This window comes from Thunnus maccoyii, chromosome 17 (genome assembly GCF_910596095.1).
Source record: "Thunnus maccoyii chromosome 17, fThuMac1.1, whole genome shotgun sequence".
NCBI classification, from domain to species: Eukaryota; Metazoa; Chordata; class Actinopteri; order Scombriformes; family Scombridae; genus Thunnus; species Thunnus maccoyii.
Window position 1 is genome coordinate 18,357,620 of NC_056549.1, and position 23,145 is coordinate 18,380,764.

General features: G+C 42.6%; 1 protein-coding gene across 5 annotated transcripts in view; it reads right to left on the reverse strand.

Moving 5' to 3' along the window:
* The window catches only part of syne1a (spectrin repeat containing, nuclear envelope 1a), a 149,269-nt gene that overhangs the window by 63,777 nt on the left and 62,347 nt on the right, over positions 1-23,145 (reverse strand). For all 5 annotated transcript variants that reach the window (XM_042391297.1, XM_042391296.1, XM_042391294.1 and 2 more), the window contains 25 exons: positions 22,926-23,084; positions 22,080-22,262; positions 21,859-21,960; positions 21,031-21,234; positions 20,407-20,614; positions 19,584-19,696; positions 18,933-19,138; positions 18,675-18,836; positions 18,299-18,578; positions 17,780-17,952; positions 16,248-16,557; positions 15,970-16,134; positions 14,128-14,487; positions 12,441-12,577; positions 9,428-9,605; positions 6,834-7,016; positions 6,340-6,483; positions 4,880-5,035; positions 3,749-3,913; positions 3,216-3,388; positions 2,857-3,010; positions 2,357-2,500; positions 1,696-1,860; positions 1,161-1,478; positions 100-255 (listed from right to left, as the gene is read on the reverse strand). In XM_042391297.1, coding sequence (XP_042247231.1) covers positions 100-255; positions 1,161-1,478; positions 1,696-1,860; positions 2,357-2,500; positions 2,857-3,010; positions 3,216-3,388; positions 3,749-3,913; positions 4,880-5,035; positions 6,340-6,483; positions 6,834-7,016; positions 9,428-9,605; positions 12,441-12,577; positions 14,128-14,487; positions 15,970-16,134; positions 16,248-16,557; positions 17,780-17,952; positions 18,299-18,578; positions 18,675-18,836; positions 18,933-19,138; positions 19,584-19,696; positions 20,407-20,614; positions 21,031-21,234; positions 21,859-21,960; positions 22,080-22,262; positions 22,926-23,084 — 4,698 coding nt within the window. The remainder of the gene's footprint in view (positions 1-99; positions 256-1,160; positions 1,479-1,695; positions 1,861-2,356; positions 2,501-2,856; positions 3,011-3,215; positions 3,389-3,748; positions 3,914-4,879; positions 5,036-6,339; positions 6,484-6,833; positions 7,017-9,427; positions 9,606-12,440; positions 12,578-14,127; positions 14,488-15,969; positions 16,135-16,247; positions 16,558-17,779; positions 17,953-18,298; positions 18,579-18,674; positions 18,837-18,932; positions 19,139-19,583; positions 19,697-20,406; positions 20,615-21,030; positions 21,235-21,858; positions 21,961-22,079; positions 22,263-22,925; positions 23,085-23,145) is intronic.

A 23,145-nucleotide genomic window follows, 5' to 3' on the forward strand; every position in this document is an offset into this window, starting at 1 on the left:
TGGAATTCATTGATTGAAAAAACAAATGCAGGAAATAACAAGGGAATATTCACTCAGGTATGACATATGAATCACTGAACAGCAGAGAGACTCTCTAACCTGTATGTTGAGCAGCAGTGAATGGTAGCGGGCAGTGAGCTGGGTGGCAGTCACACTAACACGACTACTGATGTAAGTTTCCTCCAAAACCTGCTGGGCCAGGGAGGAGAGGCCATCGACTTCTCCCTGCCGTGTGAGCACTGCCTGAAGACACCCCTGTTCACAAGGGACACAGAGAATTGTGTGAATTTGAATAGTAGTAAAATCCAGTCAAATTCATTCATGACTTAGTTGCCTAATTAGGTTTTTAAAAGCCAAAATGGCATACATATAATAAAGCATGTGAGAACAAGAAAACAGGAAATAACAAACAAGACATGAGGCCAAAGGGTCTCTATGTCTATGTGTGTGTGTGTGTATGTGTGTGTGTGTGTGTATATCCCTCTAAATGCAGGGAAGGAAAGTACTGAGACTGTCTGACATCCTGACACTGGCAGGAAGCATGCTCCAAAGGGAGGAGACCCAGTAGGACTGCTGTTTTTATTCAAATGCATGCTGTGAGTAGAGTCTATGTTCAGAGTTACAATATGAGTAAGAAAAGTGATATATGGTGCTGCAAGGCTACAGGATGTTTAATAACATTAATTCTGAAAGGCAAAATGATAGTTTTGGCTCAGATATTTTTGTAACTGAGTTTTGGGTACATGAATTGGTACACTGTTTTAGGATCTGCCTGGATGTGACAAAGGAGAAATCAAAGGCAGAACCAGGAGTTTTGATAGGATTCATTTAGAGCCACTGAAATTCAGTCATAGTTGATTTCGTGTAGGTTAGCTCTTTGCTACTTAAAGCTTAAAATTAGTATGAAGAAAGGGTGAGCTGCTTGTTATTGTTCTTCTTGTCAAAAATACTGAGTTAAAGTAAATGTGTGATCTGCAGTGTAACCAGGTGTTATTGTTAAATTGATGTTGTTACTATATGTGAATACCAGTGAAAGAGAGAAGGATATTTCTAGAAAATATTACCAGAGACTAATATTAACAAGAGAAAGCAGGTTATCAAACTAGTCTTACAGTATTGACAGTTGCACAAAATATGAAGAGCACACGTCTCTCTCTGACCTGGAGTTTCTTCAACTGAGTCTCTTTGGTGGCTCTGTTTGACCTCCGATGACGCCTAAAGTTAGCCACCTTCTCCATCTCCTCCAGCCACTGGGCCAGGCTCAGAAACCTTTGACCCATCTGTCTCAGTCTGGCCAGTGTGGAGCTCAGCTGGGCCTGAGTTTCCTCCAGACGACCCTGGTAAGCCCCCCACTCCCGCTGAGCGGTGTCCAGTGCTCGGTCCTCAATCTGAGGTATACCCCATGGGATTACTCGCTCTCTGCTGGTCAGCACAGAGGAGAGCAAAGACTGGCCATTTGAACAGCGTTCCTGTAGGAGCTATGAGGAAAATATGAAAGTAAGAATAAAGAAACTGTGGCACTGAAGAGTTAAAAGTGGTTCAGCTGCTAAAAAGGTCAGGTGCCCAAGGCCTTGTTAAAAAAAATTGTTTTAGCCCTTAGACAGGTAAAATGAGGGTTGTGTGTTTAAGACTGCACATCAATACATGAAAGCTTATATCTGAACACTCCCTGCTCAAACTTCACATTATCACTACCTGTAGCTGTTGCAGTGTCTTCTCTAGTGTATCCACAATGCCTTCTGGATGGGACAACGATGCCAGAGTCGCCTGTTCTTGCTCCAGCCAGTCCTCGAACACATGTAACCCCCGTTGATATTCCTGATGGACCAGCACCAGTCCTTTGGCCTTACTGACAGCATTCTGTAAAACAACAGGTTGGAGACATTACTGGATCAAAGGGGTGTGCCTGTTCAGTATCACAGAAGCAGTGGACAGTGGAGCTTGTTGAAAAGTGTTTTGCACAGGACACAATAATTAAGAGCCCTGTCTGAAAGCTGAGTTGAAAAAATGTTGCCTCAATACTGTGTTAAATGGTTTGAAACTGAAAAACTGAACTACATCTGAACATAATCTGTGAGCAGCAAAATATTTAATGTACTTTGTAGATGAAATGAATGTCTTTGTCTTTAAATCTGTAAACAACAAAGTAAAACGCATATTGAATTTTTAATTATCATTTGAGAAGTTCCTAAAATGTTCAACATACAGGTCGCACTCTCCAACAATTTGTAGGAATATAATTGAGATCTATGAAACAACATGAAGTAGGCGTTCAGAGGAAAATTTTCAAAACAATCATTTATTATTCAAAAGCCCTCAGAGGAAAAAAATGAAACCGTATGTTGTGGGTAAGAACCTTGGCCTTTTCTTTGAGGGCGTTGTATCTGCACTGCAGCTGCTGCACCTCCTGCTGGGTAGTGTAGTGCTCCGCCATATTGGACCCCTTTGTGGCAATGGTCTCCAAAGGACTACTGTGACTCAATACTTCTTCATAGAGAAGCTGGAGTGAAATAAGAACATACTCATTGTAGTACATCTAACTGGGAGGCTCTGGGGTATAAATGTTCAGAATAAGACATGGATTAGAAAAGGTAAATGTCAATTAACTTAAAAAATATAAAATAAAAGTTTGTGAATACATTTTAAGCACATTGCATCTTAATTTGCAGAAGGTTTAATAGATTTATATAGTTGTTAACAGGGCTAAAGTATTAAAGGAGAGCGAGTCATATCATCTTCTAAACACTTGCCATTGTTTGCTGATTTGTCTGATACATACATGTGGTTTGGGAAATCTTATTCTAGATATTTTCTAGAGTTTAAACTAGCCATTATTAACAAGATATTGTTTAATACCTTGGTCTTTCCCAGGTTAGCAGTCTTGTCTCTCATCTCAGAGTACTGCCTGTCTGAGCAGCTTAGCGTCTCCTCAACCCGGTCCATCCACAGCACAAACTGACCCACGTCCTCCTGATAGCTGGTCCACTGCGACAGAGCGCCCTCCAGCTGGCTGTTACATCAACACGGTCATGTTAACACACAGGAAACAACACACACACGCACACAAATACACACATACATCATATACGTGCAGACGTTTAAATCTAATTGTCCCTGTAACCTTTCAACTAAATGATATCCATCAAGTGAAACTAGACAGTTCCCCGTCCTATTCATCATTTGACTGACAGATTGATCAGATTCAAGATCACAACCTTTTACACTGGATGGAGGCAGAAAGCAGGGAGTCCCATGAGTCTTTGAGGTCCTGGATCTGTTTGCGAATAACCGGGACCCCCTCGGCTGAAGTGTTTCTCTGAACTGCTTCTCCCCGTGTCAGCAGCATCTTTAGCTGGATCTCTCGCTCCTGACGGGCAGCTAGCAAGGCCTGCACATAGAGGAAAAAGATCAGCTGAAAAATATATATCTGAGGCCTAATCTGAGGACTTTGCTTTCTACAACATTAAGGGAATGCATCATGGTTTTGATTAAAAAAAAAAAACGTGTACCCTAGACATAATTTGCTAAATTATTGCTCTGTCAAAATGCTGCTGTAGCTATAATCTTGACATAAAACTGCCAGATTTTGCTCAAGTATATACTGTTAGATCTGCTACAAGACCAGATTTTCTCACGTCTGAGACAATGATAATTTCATAAAATGACTATCACCAACACTTATGTTAATCTCTGAAAAACATGTGTGTATTCCTTTAAGGGATCCCAAACCCGTCTTGTCCGTCCTTACTTCCAGCTGTAACATCCTGTCTTCCAACACGCCCTTATCAGTGGTGGTGGAGATGCAAGTGCCGAGGACCCTCTGAGCTTCACACACCCAGTCCTGGAGCTCTTTAAGGCCCTGAGAGAATAGGCGGTGTTCCCCTACTATACGCTCAATCCTGGAAGCCTTGTCCTTTAGAGAGATCAGAGAACAGCACTGTAAACACACTCATTCAAGACCTACAGTGGCTCTGAGAAACAGGTTAACACTGAACTGAGGATTTAGAACAAAGTCTTTTCAGGTGTATAACCATATTGTCTTTATATATTTCTGTTTGTATTTGAAATTACAGTCTTTCCACACAGACGTCTCCAAAGACTTCCCCACCCCCGCATGTTTTTTGTTTGCAGTCATCATTCATACATCTTTAACATCTGTAACCGTAGAGTGGAGAAAAACAGAGCTACAGTAACAATCTACAAGTGGCAATTCTAAACGATTTCATTCCTTGTTTCCAAGTCTGGCAGGGAAGAAGACCTAAAAATAGCGCTCCACCAGCTGGCCAGCAAAGTAAATAAACGCCATTCATCATCGTTGGGGCACTCTCATTGTCCTGAGGTAAAAAGAATGGTGCTTTGCGGTCAATGTAATGTTTTGTTCTATGCCATGTAAAATTAATCACAAGAGTGTGACCAATCTAATGAGAGTTTCAAAAAGGTCAGTTTCTCAAGCACTGGCACATTTCAGCTGTGGCATTTCAGAAGTGCTTTAGTGGATAAAGGTAAGCTACACAGCCTTGGCCTTTCTTATGTCTGATGAGGCTGCAACTGCGAGGACCTTTTGGAGGTGAAAGATAGATTACTGTGCTCAGGTAAATTACTCTGGATATCGAGACTTTCTTGGGAGCAATATTTTTTACCTGAGGCAAGCTGATTACAGCAACTGTGACTGATGTGCAACCGAGGAATAATGCATGACACAGCACATCACAGAGAGCAACAGTAAACAACATGGCTGGACAGAAGGCTCTGTAGTTTCCAAACAGTACATGAATCAAGCGGGGCATATTTCAGCATGCTGTACTATTTTTCAGACAGAAGCACAGATAAGTGGACAAGAAAGGGGGGCAGAGGGTAAACAGGGTGGAAGCAGTGTTACCTTGGTTAAGTTGCTGACAGCTAGGTATTGCGCTGACAGCTGGGATACTCGGTGGACGAAGCCCTTGCCAGCTGCCTGTCCCTCCCAGAGACGATGAGCTCTTTCCCTGAGACTGCTCAATTCTGCCTCCCGACTGGCCATCTCCTCCAGCACACACTGGGCCAGTATGAAGGAGGAGTAGGAGGAGATGACGGTGGAAATAAAGTAATAGAGGTGAAGAAGCGATAGGATGTGGGTGAGCGCAGTTGAGAGGGCAGGGTTATATGTAGGTGACAGATGTAATGGAGCACAACAGAGAGGATGGTAGTGTGTAAGGCACCACAAAAATGTGAATCAAAATTTGACAAAATGAGAAGGAGAAAAAGTAGAACAGGATGTGAGAGGCACAGAGGAGGGTTAATATGTCACAGGAACAGTCAGAGCAACAACAGCACATCAATATACACGGATAAAGACAGGGGATAAGAACATCATAAAAAAACAGCATCAGCAGTATTTCTCTTGATGTTCGTTTTTTAAAAGGAAATGCGGTTATTCAGTTAGACACCACAGCACAGACCAGGGTGAGGAGACAAGCCTGCATGTATTGTATTATACTTCAGGTGCTGAGGGAAGAAATGTAATTGCTTGCAGGGCCAGACAAAAGGCAACGTGGAGAAGTGCTACAGCGGGCGACAGAGTAAATACAAAAATAGCAACAACGATAAGGGCAGAGCTTTGAGATGGGCTTGATATATTTTTTTTCTCCTTTGTCAGTTTTATCTTTTTAACGCTCCGTGCCTCTCTTCCCTTTTTTGTCTCTGCCAGACATGGCAGAGGCTGTTATCGCATCCTGAAAAGGGCCTTTTAGCCACGCAGTGCTTCAGCTGTGACAGAAGGAGAATTAATTAGATTTCTGGACTTTTCCTCTGACTATTGTGTCAAGACGCTGCTCTATTTTGATCTAGTGGTGCTCGACAAATGTAATTAGGTCCTCCTCCTTTTCCCAGCTGATTTGAGATTGTACTTCAGGGATGTGTATCTGATGGAGAGCCACGACTATTTAGTGTTCTTGGAAAATCTACTTAATATTCAATTTATGGTGGAATGACAAGGTTTGAAGAGAGGAAATAAGAGAACTTCAGTGATAGCAGCTGAGAAGAGAAATGTAAGGAGCTCACTTGGTATGACATAATGTAATTTAACTGAAAAATGGATCAGTATGGATTAAAAAGGCCTGATATAAAACAAATCCTATTGCTACAGGAGTGTCCATAAAACACTGTAAAAATCCAAGAGGTGGATCCATGAATAATAACAATAGTTGGAGTCATGTAATTTTAACAAAGCTGTGATATCCAGCTGAGGCTTGTGCACTGGCAATACTGTGTGGAATTACAAATCAACCAGTATAAGAACCCCACACAGAGTAGAGTCAGGCGTGACTGCATGAGCAGCAGGTCTTTTGTGCTCTAAAATACCTGTAGTTTGCTGAGCTCCTGTTTCTTGGCTGGGAGGTCGTGCAGCCGAGCACTGCTCTCCTGAACTCTGATCTCGGTGCTGTTCAGCCAGTCCTGCAGAGGCTCAGCACTGGCCTCAAACTCCGTCATCTGAGACTGCAAGTTCTGGAAATATAGTACATACAGTAACCCATCAGACACAGTGATAACAATTTATATACGAAGTGATTCTGCACAAATGGACACAACTCGGTTTAAAGAAGCAATTTCATGCTAAAGAGCAATTATTTATGGGTTTCACAACAAGTAAAATGAAACAAAATCAATTTAATGTGTGTATAATCGGGAAAATAGGCATAGAAACATGGACATACTGTATAAAAATACAAAGTCTGCATTCATGTTAAAATCCAAACCACACAGTTGATGTTTTAGTCCCTTTGAGATCCTGTTTTTCTTTTCAGAAGAGTCCTCGGTAAAGAAAGCATACCAGATAAAAGTAAATGTTAACCGACCTTGAGTGCATCCTCCCTCATCTGTAGGTTATTCATCAGGCTCTTCCAGTCCTCTCTTGCGTTTGCCACTTTGGCCTTGATTCCCTCCACTCTGTCTTTGGACACCACAGCCATCAGCAGCTCCCCACTGGCTCCTACTGTACTCAGCCTGGCCTGGCCATGCTCCCTGTCACTCAAGAACTCCTGTGGGGATACACAGACAAAGACAAAGGAACTGTGACTATTTAACACAAACACACACACAAAAGGGAGGAGCGTGTGAAAGTGAAAGAAACTGACTGAATGACAATCCCCAACTTCTTTTTGTCTTCCGAGACGACTGATGGGCAACTGAAATCAATACGGTCATAGACTACGTGGTCAACAGATTTTTCTTCAGTGTCCCAGAATCTCACCTTACACGGTCAAAACCAGTAATTAGATCAAATCATTACTAATTCCATATGCAAGGGCGGAAGGAGGGGCCTGACCCGGGGAGGCAATAACAGATAAGGAAAGTCAGTGAGCCTGAAATGTGTTGGTTTTTACATAGCTCCTCCGTACCCACCCACAGAAAACGTACACATACACACACGCATACACAGACACACACGCATACACACAAAACACCCCTCCCTCAGAGCTGAGCCGATGACAGTAGCGCAGCAGGGACCACTCCACCATCTGTGCAGTCAGCACATCACTTACACACACTGCAGCTCCAGTCTCCTCTCTCTCTCACACACACACACACACACACACACACACACATTTGGTAGAGTGTAGCCACACACAACCATAGAAAGTCTCTGTCGCTCTCCGTCTTTCAACATGTCTCTTTATCATCTCTCTCTTCTATGTTCATCCACTGTCTGTTTCACACTTACTACCACTCTCCCCCTGCCAGTGTAACTGTATACCATCAATTAAGCGTGACACAATGGATGCCTCTGCCCCTCCCATGCTGGCCCTCCTGGAGGTCAGCCATGTGGAAACATTGTTCCACATTCCTCACCAAGTCAATAATAAATAAAACATGACCGCCTCTGTATTCCTCTCTCCTCCACTGCCATATTCTCTATGACATTCCCTCTCATCCTCTAAGCTACACTAGAAACTTCTGAAGGAGCACATGCAAAAACTTCCCGTCTTTGACATCCGTTTGGAAAATGCAACAGTCTGCTCTTGTACTTTTGACATTCTGAACTTGCTTCTCTCCTCTTTGACTGTGTGCCTGCTGATAAAATAAATCAAGCACCACATGTACTACCCGCGCTGAATAACAATCTCAAACGCTGGAGTAAAATCAAGTTCTGTGCTTTATCAGTGTCTTACTGTTTAAGCTCAGCTCAAAGCAATAATGTCAATTCCTTGGTGGTAACGTAGTGGCGGACATGGTCAGGTGTCTGAGAGGTAATTAACTGTCTGGTGCAGAGATGTGGGGACGTCTACCTTAACCAACAAGCACCTGACTCTTAGCCAGGGCCCTGGGGTGCTTTAAACAGGCTGCCAGACTGTTACACCTGCCAGCCTCTCTGAGAAAGACGCAGACTTCTCAGAAAGAGAGACACACAGAGATATTTTGAAGAGAATGGCACAGAGACCCTGCTGTGGTGCTTTCTCTTATCCCTCCTGGCTATCTGCCCACTCCCACCATATCAAGCCTATGGCAGGTCCCGCCACTCCAACAAGCCCACCGGAGGACACTCAACAGTGGATATTTAAAAACAGAAATCCCTTTGAGCAATCTCCATTGAAAGCGAATTGATTCTTCATCTATTACATCATTTAACTTTTAGCAATTCCTTTTATGGTAGCAATCTTTGCTTAGTCTTCCTAATGCATTCCCAAAAAGTTAAAAAGTAACCCTAGTTTGTAACTAACAATTGCAAATTTAGAGTGAACCCAAACGTCTATGGATTTAAATCTTAAATCCACACAAAAGTCAGTTGTAGTCCAAAGCGGAAATAAGACAAAAAGACTATTAAGACATGAAGATTGTTGATTTTCTTCCCTCAACGGGCTAAAAAATTCTGGTTTATGTGAGTGACTAATTCACACTTCCCTAACTCCATTAACTGCAACTTCCTCTGAAACCATCACTGCTTCAGTGGAGCTAATTAATGGCCAGTAGAATACAACAGTATGGTCATTCTGGGTGGCAGTTCTGACATGCAAGTGTAAAATGTGTATTATCATCTATCCTGCAACCCCTTCAGCAGCATAAAGCTTGTTATTAAAAATGCTCTTTCTCAAAAGGCTGGAGCAGTGGCATTTTCATTCAAATAAATATCAATTCTACTACTTTCAATCCCTGAATAATATAGCAAAAATGTGATTCAGTCTGTGTATTTGCCATTTTCTGTCTGGTAGATTTATCCTTGTAAAAAGGAGGTGATGCATTTTATATTTCCAGCAAAAAGAACAATGCTTTTTAAAATTAACATAATCAAAACTGGATATGAGCGGTAATAGCTGAACAGGCAGAACAAAATGTGATTTCCAAGTGATATTTGTAGCATTCAGTGCAAAAACACCATAGTAAGAATTGCATATGGCCAATATTCACAGATTCCCACACTGTGAATAAAAGCTGAGTAAAAGATGTCTCTTACTTGGATTCTCTGCAGAGCGATGGAGGCCTCGGCGACACTCTGTGGCACATCGAAGCATTTGGCGGTGCTGATTTTGGCATTGACCAACCACTGCTGGAAGTCTCTCAGAGCTGCACGGAACCTCTGCTCCAACAAGCGCTCCTTATTTTGACACTCCCTGGATGCACGAAGACTGAGACTAGGGGGGGGGAGAGAAAAAAGAAAAAAAAAAGACGGACTTAGCACAGGTTGAAATCTACCCCGAGAAATGAACAAAGAAAGAAAGGGGTTAAAAACCGAGGAAGCGTCTGCCGTCTACCGCCCATGTGTTCATCAAAACAAAAGAGGATACATGTGCAGATGCTCAGATACTGTTCATACTGTCCTCACATTGTGGACGAGACGGGGAAAGGGAAGCCTGAGAGATGAGCAGGAATGAGAAACTGGCAGGTGGAGAAATGGCAAAGTGGGTGAAGTGGAAGGAATGAGCGTTGGGGCAAAGCAGGAGAGTGGGGGATGGTGGTAAGGGGTGACTGCGTAGGAGGGGGTTGAGAGGCAACATATGAGTGGGGCAAGAGTTCACAGGGGTGACAAGATGGAGACAATGAGCAATGACAGGTTGATGCTGTAAGAAAAAGGGTGAGATGAAGGAGATATGGCGGGGAGGTGTGAGCGAGAGGATACAGTGAAGGGTGACGATACATTAAAGGGATAGTTTGACAGTTGGATTTATTGTATTTTTTCCCAACACCACATGCTGTGACTTTTTTTCTGTTGTCTATATATACTCCAGCATTCATAGCTTTGAAATGTGGAGTACAGCATCAATACAGGCTGATAATAACAGGTATTTGAGGCAAAGTGACATTTGGTTTATAAAAGCTTTTAGTTATGGTGAATAAAATAACAAAACATGTTGAACAAAATAAACTTAAGAATCTAAAAAGTCCTTCTTTAAACAACAGCTAAGATTTCTGGCAGAAAGAATAACGAAAGAAGGGAAGGAAGTAAATCCATAAACCATACACAAACTGTAATTCACATTTTAAGGTCAATAATCAGCGGTGCAGACCTGACAGCGGACAAGAACGTTGACATTAGATGACTGTTGAGCTGAGTTAAAGTTAACAATGGCAAATGTTAATGGCAGGTCTTTGACAGGACACATATTCCTGTCTCCTGCATGAATCTCCACACCCTTTCTTTCTGCCACACTACAGGGCATCCTTCTCACCGCATATGTTTGCATCAGATATAAAACATGAGGTGCAGAATTGTCTAATATGAGCATAATTTCTAGGGCAGCATAATGTATGGGTAAGTTATGTGATTTCATATGCCACAACTTGTAAAATTCCTTTAAACTCCAGGCAAAGAGAACATGATTGGCATAAACAATCCTCACAATTTATTTATTGCTAAAATGCTAATGTGCATAAAATGCCATGTAGGCTTGAAAATAAGGAGTATGTAGGAAATCAAATGACTAGGTTTCATACATAGTGGGTAGTGGGTGAAGGTTAAAGGAGTGAGGGGAGAGTGGAAGAAGTGATGGAAAAGATGACAGCAGGAAAACAAGGTGCGCAGCTGTTTAAGCAAGAGTTGCTGTCCAAGGGGAGGCATGAAAAAACACACACCCTCCTATTGAAGCACACCTTCACACACACACACCTACTTAGATGGACATGCACATGCACACTAACACCCTTGAGTTTTAATGATGTGATGAGGGCATGAAAGGGTAACACAGTGGGGATAGCACGGGTGTGGAAGAAGCACTTTTTTCTGCTGTGACAGACAAAATCTGGCATGTGCTATGAAGAGGAGGGGGAGTTGCTGCCTTTTCCTCCACTATCTCCTCTCCTCTGACTCTTTTTCTCACTCTGTCTGCTTCTTTCCACAGTGCTTAATGCAGGACAGGTGCAAAGAGCGCACAGGCCAAGTCTATTACAAAGTAAAAAGCCAAGTGAATGAGGAGGGGTGCTGTTTTTGCCAATCAGCAGCCAAAGCCAATTACCCGCCAACGCATCTCCAACGAGTTGACCTCACTCAGGTTGTCAGCCAACAAATGTTAGTCACAGTTCCTCACCCTACTAACTATTCTACAGTATCTCAAGATGAGTAAATATTACATTCATGCAAATACAGTAGATCATTTGTGCTAGAAGTTAATAGTGTGCTTGAATGGGTATGTGTATGCAAGTGTTGCAAATGAATAGCTTGAATATGCATGTTTGTGCATGCACGTTCTTCTGTATGCACTGTTCTTTTGAAAAGACACTGTATGGTGTGTTCACAAACAAATGTTGAATGAATACAGGCACACTCGTGGACACAAAAGCAGGCAATTAGAGCTCCGTGAAAAGACTCACGCATGCAATGTATCAGCATGCGAGAAAAAAAAAGACCGTCCAAATGTATCTGATTTCCCTCAAAACCACACTCAACCTTGCATAAAATTAAGCTCGGAGAAGGACACAAACCAAAACAAACACAGTGAACAAGCGGAGAGGTGAGAGTAGGAGGTTAAATGTCGCTTAGCAACTGGTGGCTCTGTTGCTCTTGGTCACCTTTCACCTTTGTCTGGCTGACACATGTCACAACTCTGTGTGTGAGATGGCCACACACACAGACTTCTCTCACACAAAAGCTAACCCTGCCCACTCAGACTTGTGAGCTGTGTTTAGGGAGAGCTCTACCCTTCTTCGTTTTCATTTCCATTCATTTTTTGCACTGCAAGATATCATAATGTGAGATAAACCTTCCCTATAGGGCTAATAATAGTACTTGGATATATAACTGAAATTATTACTACATTAAATATTCAGTAAGATAGTTTCTGATATCAATAAGTATCACAACGGGGCAAATGCATGTAAAATTACATTCAAGCTGACATTCAAAGCAGTGCACAGTTTTATGCACTGCATGAGTCCAAAAACTAAAAAATCTCAGTTCCACATCCACATGAACTCATGCAAAAATGTTTCCTCCTCCCACACAGAGTTCAATCAAGTAGAAAGATTCTTCTCACCTGTTGTGTTGCTTGATAAGCGCTGTGACCCGGTCAGATTGTGAGCCCAGGTCTCTGGAGTATCGCACCAGGTCGTTCAGTTGGCCTTTCAACTTCTCTGCCATCGGCTCGGCGCTCTGCAAGCCCTCCAGTATATTCTAAACAACACAAAACAGGCACCAGCTGGGTCAGTGCGTGCGTGCGTGTGTGTGTGTGTGTGTGTGCGGGTGTCAAGGGAAGACAAGCATCCAACAGATCTGCATGACACCCTTCAATAAGTGCACTCGCATTCCTATTCACACCCTGGCTCGGTCCTTTTCGCTCTTCTCACATTCACACACACACAAACACGCGCTCCAACAAACACACACACACACACGCTCCAACACATACTCACAGTGCAGCTTGTACAATAGCATTTCTGTTCTTCGCGGAGTGTGGCAGGAAGGAGCAGTGGATAACGTTCTCCCGCTTTCCTCAGCGTGCCTCACATTCTGCACTCATACAGTCATGAAATCCTGTCCCATGAAATATGTACAATATATCTCTCTCTCTCTGACTCTCACTCGCTCGCTCTCTTCCTGACGTCTGACCAATAAACAACGTTCCCTCCCTGCCTGTTCTCCTGGACTCGTTGCTCTCCTCTCCCTCTTCTCCTTCCCTCCCTCCTATCCTTCTACTACTTTCTCTTCCCTCCGCTCTCCTCGGTCTCTCTCCCTCCTCCCACTCCCTCCACTTATTCCCTCTCACACATTTTTCCTCCTTCTCACTCTCTCTCACGCTCACTCCCCGTGGAATTCAGCTGTCAGCCCTCACAGATGCGGGATTGGTTCAAACGCGCACAAACGAGCGCGTAACGAAAACAAGCCTGGACACAGGAAACAGGCTGGAGGAGGAGAGAGAGGACCGGAGGAGGGGGAAGACTCCTCCTCTGTTCTTTGACAACCCCAAATTGAGGAAAGCCAGAGAAAGGCATGGCCAAAGAAGCCTGGGGAGGGGTATGACATGTTCTTGACAATACAGAAAAATTGTCACACTGTAAACATCCTGTAGAGGTTCGAAGCAGAGCAGCAGGGGAGGTGAGGAGCAGGAGCATCTAAGAAATAACCCCTGTAGCTGAGAAAGACATCACTGTACACTCCAGTTCAAACAAGTCAAAGTACAGACAGAGGAATAAGGAAAGAAATGGAAAGAGGGAATGTTTGGGAGGGAGAGATAGTGGAGAAGAATGGCGAAAAAAAACAACAAAAGGGGGAGGGGTTGAGGGGACAGAGGGGGAAGACAGAATGAGAAAATGAGGGAAACTGATGGGATTGTAGCTGTCACTCTTTCGTCATCCCAGTAAAGCTGATTTACAAAACTAATCTGTTTTTCGGATTTACAAATAGAATGGATAATTACTGACAGAGAAAGCATAGCTGAATGCAGAGGATGTAAGTCTGCACGGGGTGTGTGTGTGTATGTGTGTGAGTGTGGGTACTTTCAATTTAACAATGCTAATCACCTTCTCTGAAATTAACATAGTACAGTACTGCACAGTAGCCACTATCAGCTTTTTACACATCACAGTTCGCCAGTCCAAATTCCAGTTGGACAGAAGAGTTTTTATTATTTAGCCTATTATTTTTAAATAAACTATTGTGACCAGATGAACAGTAAATGATTTAGACATTATGCTGCCATTTATTTAAATCCCATGCTACAGTACCTTAGCCAGCTGCCATCCCTCCACTGCTTCCTCGCCATTGCTCCGCCCTTCCGCTTTAATCAACTCCTGGCTCCACCCCCTGAGTCGTCCGTCTAGCTCTTTCAACTCATCCTCCAGCCGAGCAGTCAGACGGTCATATTCCTCCTCCGAGGCTGCAGCAGCGGCCAGGGCCCCCTCCAGACCGTCCCTGGCCCTCAGAGCGGCCCCCTCCCATTGCTCCAGAGCCTGGGATAGCGCCCCCAGCTGTCGGTCCATGGCCTCGCAACCTCCTGCCGCCGTGTGCTCTGCTGTAGAAGCTGCGGTCCGACGCACCCGACTGAGGCGCTCTCGGCCTTCTAGTAGCCGACACTCCACACGCTCCTGAAATGACGGGGAGACAGGAGACAAAGTTGCTACGGAAACAGTGGCTACGGCGACTGCAACCTCTGGTTGTGCAGTCGATTCTATTTAAAGCTGCCTACATCACTCCATCACTTTCTATCTGTACTTCTTTGATTCTGCCTTTGCACCATCAGTTCTGATGTATATTTGTTTAAATTGCTATCAAAGTAATCTCTCAGTCTCCATCCTTCTCCGCCTCCACCTCTCAATTCTGTGTGGAAAGGTAGCACTTGAAAGGCAGGGGACGTGAAAAGCAAACACTTGAGTGTGATGCGATAGCAGCAAGCTGATAGAGGGATTAAAAGGAGAAAAAACTGCATCTGATCATTTTAGTGTGCGTGAGAAGGATATGAACATTAACCTTGAAACCATGAACAGGAAATAGAAAATGGTGCAACTAGCTTGTGTATACAACAAATTATATTTCCGCGTCTATTAAAATGCTTCTCACTATGGCTCTACAAACACACGTTTATAATGTGATAATTAGGACCCATGTGAGAAATTTAAATGCAAATCAATATCTGCTCACATATTTCCTCTCCTCTGTAATTGCAGAATTATTGAAAAGGGAAAAGCGTAGGCATTAATTCCACTGCTGCTCTCTTTTATGTTTTGTTTATTTTTAACACAGTAATAGACCAACTTATTGGTATTAAAATGTGCCAGGAGAAATGGTGATATTTGGCTCTGATATGGGAACAAACTGTGCATCAATTTCAATTTCCTGCCATAGTTTGCACTCTTTCATAGCAGGAGTCCATTAAGATTAGATAGATTCAGATATCTGTAACTCAAGAATCAGTTACCTTAGCAACAGATAATAGATATACCACCTTTAAACTGAGTGTAGTTTCACACACAACACGTGCTGTTGGGATATGCCTGCAGCATGATTTACACTCACAGTGGCGTTAATTCAGTGAAACATTGCTTACTGTTACATAGTACCTCAAAATGAAAACATTCTGTACAATCTATCAGCAACACTAGGTTGAATTACCATCCTGATGCACTCTTATGATCTGCATTACTGATGTACAGAGTGGTAAAACTGTTTCAATACACAACACTGCAAACCAACACTGTCAAACAATATACCTTTTGATTTTATATAGATTAAAGTTAAATATTATAAAATAAATGTTTACATCAAAATACACCAAACAGATATTGTGAAGTGTGATCTGTCAATGTATGGATCGGGAACCCCATTTTCTCAGGAATTGTGGAATTAAAAATAGGTTTCTAGGCAAAAGTGACCAAAGTGTGCAGACAGATGACAAACGTCTCCATAGGTGTGAAGAGGAAGTATCAGTCAGCATCAAAACAACGGCAAGACATACTGTCTTTCAGTGTAGAAAGATCTTGTACTATATACTAATATTGAATACCAAATTTTACTAAATGTAAAATCCACAAGTTAGAGCTTTCTGTTTGTATTCTGACACACTTCCTTACCCTCACTTCTGATAGTTTCTTTCTGATGGAAGCAGAATCTCCTAATGTATCAGACCAATGCTGTAGCTCCTCTCCTGCAGTCATCAGCCAATCAGTGAGCTCCCTAACGGCCTCCAGGTACTCCTGGTGTTCCAACACCACAGCCTGCGCCAGGCGTACTCTCTCCTAAAGAATGGACACAAATAATGTACATGTTCATTCTTTGGTAACTGGTAATATCGCTGAAAGGATATTTTACTATCTACTGTACCAGGGGGATAAAGTAACATCCTACATACCTCCACCAAAGCTGTGAGGTCATCAAACTGCACCTGCAGTTGGGTGCGGGCACCATGATTGAAACTTGCATCACTAGTCTTCTTGAAGAGTTCTCTGGCTTTTTCCTCCAGGCTAGACAATGCCACCTGGTGGTCTTCCAGGTCAGCCAGCAGGGCTCTGAGTCTCTCTAACTGCGATGCCTTCTCTCTGGGACCCGGCTGAGGGGTGAGGGGGGCACACACCTCCCGCTCCACAGCCTCCATCCAGCACCGCAGTTGGGCAGCACTCTCCAAGTATCCGCCCCACTGTGACACGGTCCACTCTAATCGACTGGAGGGAAGAGGACGGGTGTGTTAGTGTGTGACTGGCCCATATGGGAAATATGCTTTGTGAATGAAAAAGAAAAAATTTGATCAATCTAATATGTACAGAATCCAACATGTCGGCAGGGTTTATAAAACCTGCTAAAAAATACAGATCATCTGTTCAAAGTTGTAACAGAATACCATTTTGAGGATGTTGAACTCATGTCTATCAGACTTATTGATCTGAATGCTTTGGTATGTAGGAAATATTAAGAATATGCAGCTGTATGAATATGTGTAAAGTTTAAGTAATACAACAAGTTCTGACATTATTATACAAATGTATTGGTTGGTTTAAATTCACATAATCTTGGCACATAAAATCTGTTAATAAAATGCTGGAGGCTAAAAAAACTGTACCTTTTTAACTGTCCTATACTGGTACAGTGTAAAATTCAGACCCATGATATGGCCAAGAAATATAAATTGTCTGTAATACTGGCTTATTGCCTTTATCCCCTTTTATGGGGTAGTTCAAATACGCACGGGCACAGATACACACCCATAATTTTCCTTGCCATCTGTTACCCCTGCATGTACAAATAACACCAATATCCGCACACTCACACACACATGCACCTCTATTTCACCTGCTACCCCTCTCCTCCTCCTGTTATCCTTTTCCCTTAAAACACAAACACACCCCATGTGTGACCCACTGTTTGCCATCCACCATTTAGTCCCTAATGAGATAAATTTTTTCTAGGAGGGGCCATAATTGCTCCATTAAACACACACACACACACACACACACACACACACACACACACACACACACACACACACACACACACAAAACTCATATGCATGTGCATGCTGTCATACATGCACACACACAGAAAAACACACACAAAATCAGACTCATCAATCAGAGTTACAAAATGAGACTAATATTTCTCATTATGTATTTAACCTAATGGTAATTAATGGCATTGAGACATCAATCTATCATGATGAAAATAACCAGTTCCCAAGAGAGAGGATTTTGGCACACAGGTAAATGGCCTCTAAAATATCCAGGGGTAAAAACTTTTTAATCATACATAAAATCAGACAGAAAAATGGGATAGTTCATTTAAAATCTGTTTACAGTTCACAGCAACATGTCCAGTTATTGTTCATGCAATTCTTTCAATCTTATCATATGGGAATCATGACAACAGATTATATTTAAGCAGCCTCTGTACCTGTGGCAGCTCATGGCAGTCACAAGCAGCGTCGCCCATGCATCCTCCACCTCCTGAAGCTGAGAGCGCACCACTTCCTGTCCGGCGGCTCCATAGCTGCGCAGGGCCAACTCACCCTTACCCATCGCCATATTCAGCTTGACCTCACCCTCCCCCTTCAAAAGCAGGATGTCCTGTGCAAACAGAGCCAGGTTAGAGTGAATTGGATTTACACATCTGAATTATGGATTAATCCGTTCTCAAGCAAACAGCCCCCTCTAGTGTTCACTGAAGTAACTGTGTGCAACTGCTGTATTAGAACAAAATGACTAAATATAAAAACAATATGATATGTGCACGCTTTAAGATTCCAGTAACAGTTATTTAAAGCATTTTATTGCATCCTTATCTTGTGTTGTGCATTTTTGTGCAAATTGTCATTCTGTGTCTCCAACATTACTACCAAGACATTTTTCTGCAACTTTGCGGTAGTTGGCTATTGAATTAGTTCTGCTTTGAATTCAGTTTCCCCTCTCTCACCTGCACAGCCTCCAGCCTCTGCTCCAACTGCTCTTTGGTCCCCATGGTGCTGTCTACTGTACCCAGTCTCTCCTGGATTTCCTCTAGCCAGGCCCAAACCCCCTGGAGCGTTTCCCCAAAGGCCTGGCTTTCCTGACAGCCTCGCAGTCTCTCCCTGGCTGCCTTCAGCAGGGCTTGGTGCTCCATCTGGAGCTGGCCTGTCACTCTGCCCTCTCCTCCTGACCCCCGTCCTGCTTCAGACAGAGACTGGGCCTCCTGGCAGACACGCTCGATTGAGTCCCTAGAAAGAAACGGTAATATGTTATTTTTCAGAATGTTCAACAGCTAATTAAAATGCATCTTTGAAATATGGCCTCACACACCCACATGTACATACCGTCTTGCTAGCAGCTCCTTATGGAGGTTTTCCATCCTCTCCAGCTCTTCCGTGATGTCAGGGGCACCTTGTTGGCTGTCTGCCCCGAGAACAGGCTCACTCTTGAGGCTGATCTCCATCTGCTTAAGCCAGTTTCTTACACCTTCCACAGTCTCATTGAAACTGGAAAAGAGAGGAGAAGCGATATATATTTCCGATCAGCTGACACCTGGCAAACTACATTGCATAAATACAAGATGCAAGAAAGCGATGACCTACTTTTTCAAGAGATCAATACTCTCTTCCAAGTCTTGTTGGGACTGAGAGCAGCCGTCCAGGTAGTTCCTCCACTCTCTCTGACAGGAGGAGAGATGCTCTTGGACCTGAGTGGCTCCAGCTTTTGAGAGGTGGAGTTGGAGACTCTCAGCCTCCTCACAAACCTTAGCGAGACGCTCCTCACCCTTGGACGTCTGCTCTAATGACACCTGTGGATGTAGGCGGGGAAAATGTGTGACCAATAAAATCTGACATGTCCCTGCTAAGTTTTTAAGTGCCACAACCCTTAGATCTAGATTTACAACAATCATTGTGTAGGTAAAATATGTCTACCTAAGACACTCAGCACAATTCCTGATTGTACAGTATTTAATGATGATTTATTTCTAAGATAATACAGGAAATTATGTGGAAAGTATAAACATCACTGTTAAATTTAAACTTAAATATTTACTGTGATACAACTATTTTTATCACTTTAATCAATTACATTTTAATTCAGTATAAAATTATCATGGTGCGACAAAGTTTAAAGCTTGCAGGTACTGAAGGAAAACTGAAAACTGACAGACCTGATTATACCGTTTTATTGACTGTAGTGACCTACAAGTAGCAACTGCACCATCAGGACTATAAGAGCATTTATAACGGTACCTTCAGCCGTTGCAACTTGGCTCCAAGGATGGCAACATCTCCTGATTGATTCGAACATTCTTTTAACTCCAACTTTAGATTGACAAGCCAGGAGTGGAAGCCTTGGATGAGCTCTGCTTAGAGGAAGAGAAGGAAAATGTAAGATGAAAAGAAAAAGAAATTATATAATGATGACAAGCTGAGTAAAATAGATGTACAGTAAAAAGAAAAGCAGATAAGATATATGTATATAAATATACATATATATATATATATATATACATATATACATAAGAGCGAGAACAGGAGATATGTTGAGGCAGATGGGAAGCGTGGGCGTGTCCACACTGTGCAGCGCCAGGTTGCCTTGGCAACAAGCCCAAAATGACTCCCTCAAGAGCAGATGTGACGAGAGCGACATTACTCTCCGAGGCACAGGTGTGTGTCTGAGCAATGAGAGCGCACTAGCGTACCAGACAGTGTGTGTCAATGGGGTGTGCGTTGTAGTGGGCGATTTGAGTGTGCTCTGGGGGAAAATGTTGGATAATCATCTCTAAATCTGCTGCACCACTAACATGAACAAATGACATGCATCATGTAGTAGTACACTGTTTCACTGGGTGATTATGGGATGTTAAGTGTTATTAACATTCTATGTTTTAGTGGCTACCTGAGTGCTGCCACTGTTACAAAAAATGCTTAAAATATTGAGTGAGGTAAAGGAAATTAAAGCACTCTTGGAAAAAACTAATATGCCATTAAAGTGATTCTCTCCAGGATAAATCTAACTCCACAAAATGAAATATAACCACAAAATGTACCGGTAATATCTCTTATCCCTTACCGTTGAAGTGGAGTTGTAGCCCGTCCTGCAGGCTGCCCCTGGTCTTGGCACAGCGCTGGGCAACAGCCTCTGTTCGCTTGGCAATAGAGGTGAGGTCAGAGGAGAGGCGAGACAGCTCCTGAGAGGGATGTGACCTGCACAGGGCACTCAGAGCATCTCTTGCCGAGTCCATGTCTGCCCTCTGTTGCTGAACAACACTCTGCAGGTCCTGTAACAGAAGAGCAGTAAGAGGTAAGAATGTGTTCATCATTAAGGAATGAGTAGAAACAGTGACATGTGTGCTGCATACATACCGCAGAAGTGTCATAGAATAGACTGTCTGAAGAGTACTATACCCAAAGGCTGTGCTCACAATTTAATTAAGGAAATACTTGAATCGAGTAGTGTCCTGGTATGTTAATTGTAATGAGGGCAATAACTTTGCTAATGAATGCAACAAATAGTGAATACGGCATTTCTATGTCCGTTCTGTGTCACGCATGGTTGGTAGTTATATGAACTTCTTTAAAAGAAAAATGCAAAGGAAAAGTAATAAGACTAGGAAGAATGGTTCAATTTTTGTATAAAGTTTCTATATATTTCTGGAATTGTTGTGCCACATTAAAGGAAATGGTAGGGTTGTACCTTAACTGTGCCAATGTCTTCAGGTGAAGTAGCTTCAGTGAGATCAGATAAGGAACCCTCAACTGTCGCCAGCCGCTCGGCCATCTGGGACATGAGGTCCTCCAGTCGCTGCTTCTGAAAACTGAAGTAGGTCAGAGTGTGTTTGGCCTGGTTGTACACCTCCTGCGCATGGGCCATTTTCTTCCTCAGGTCTGACTCCAGGACCTGGTTCAATCAGAGACATTTAGGAGCATTACACAAACAATATCAGAAATCAACAACATGTAGACAGTGAAGAGTATATTCAAATATCTGTACAGCACTACATGATTAATGTGCTTCACTGTGCTTCTGATGTCCTTTTATATACTGTACATGTATACTTTGAGGTTTTATTTTTGTTTGTTTTGTGATAGCACTTGAAATCTATACTTAACGCAGTTTTAGAGGTAATGCTATATCTAGATTGTCATTCCTGCAACAGCAACACACTCAAAAAACACAACACAACATTCATTCATTTCACAACATCTACAAAAACATTTATCCAATAGCAAACATTCAGGATTTAAGGGGTTTGCTTTAATAGTTTAATATTCACCTTCTTCAACAAAAAAAGGGAAAAATCCCCACTGCTGAGCCAAAAAAGCTCTTTGTTTCAGTTTATTTGTTGTAAATAAAACTCAGATGCAGTAATGCAATTTAAGTTATACCATATACATTTATTCCATACATTGTCATTAAGAATACAAATATGTATTATCAATTATCGAATAAATTTGTAGCTATATTAAAGAATATTATTATTATTAAGTCCTCCTGTATTTCTCTTTTTGCCACCACATTTACCTGCATTTGTAGCGGGGTTTCCTGCAGTTTGGCTCGCTCTTTTAGCTCCGTCACTCTCTCCTGCAGAGCATCCAGCCTCTGCTCCCTCTTCTCAACCTCAGCCTGTAGATCAGAGAGCAGGACATTTCATTTAATCACACCAACTATGAGCTCATTCTGAATATTACACCACCTACATCACTCAAACACTCATTCACGCAGACTGTCCAGCTTGATCTGACCTGAAAGGTGGCGAGGAGGATCTCCGTCTTCTCCTTGTCACTGAGATCAGTGACACTGTCAGTGAGGTCAGCAATGGAGGTGGCAGCCCATTGGTTGATGTCCTGCTCCATGTTCTTGAGGTCGTCCCATAGGGTCACACAGTAGCCCAGTCTTTCTGTGTTGGTTTGTATTCTCTCTGACACCTGAAAGAAACAGAGACAGCAATGTGTCTGAGTACAGAAGAGGATACATTTCAACAGGATTTATTTCCCTCTTTATGTTTAGTTTTTTCTGTCTCCCTGTAACAAGGGATGGTATGCTTTACTGGGAGATGGGAGGAAATCGAGACTTAATTGGTTTGACAGATGTGGGGATGAGAAGTGAGAGTGAGACAGAAAAGCAGATAACGTGTCTAGACTTGTTTATATTTCTGTCTCATTTGTGACAGCTGAGCAGCCAACTAAATCCCACAAGAGGAGAAAATGGAAAAAAGGGAAAAAAAGAAATAAAGATCATTAAGAGAGGAGCAGTGCGAGTGTTTGTCGGAGCTGTATTGTGGACGTCATAATTGTTTTTATTTTCATAGTCACAGTCAACAACTCCACAAAGCTTTTCATACTTTTTATAGTTGTTATCATATTTCAGCTCCGGACCTGGACAAAACAATGTTGACAGTTTTTGGAAAATTCATATAGTAACACAATTTATTAGTGTCAAATCAATTTATTATTTCACCCGTCTGACCCAGTAGTTCTAAGATATGACTGCACTTGTCTAAATGAAAAACATCTTCATGATTTCCACTATCAAGGCCTCTTTACCAAAACAGATATGTGGCATGGTGTGTGTGTCTAAGCACCACTCACCTCCAGCCACTGGTCCCTTAATGTCTCCATGTCTTTCTGGATGGAGCGCATATCCGAGTTAGGAACCTTCTCCAGCTCTCTCTGCAGGTCCTCCACTGTGCTGATGAGCTGGTCCATGTCTTCCTGTTTTTCTCTGAGGTCAGACTGGACCGTCTCATGCTGGAGGGACAGAGAAGAGCACTGAAGGAATGACAACAGACCACCACTAGAGGGAGAGATA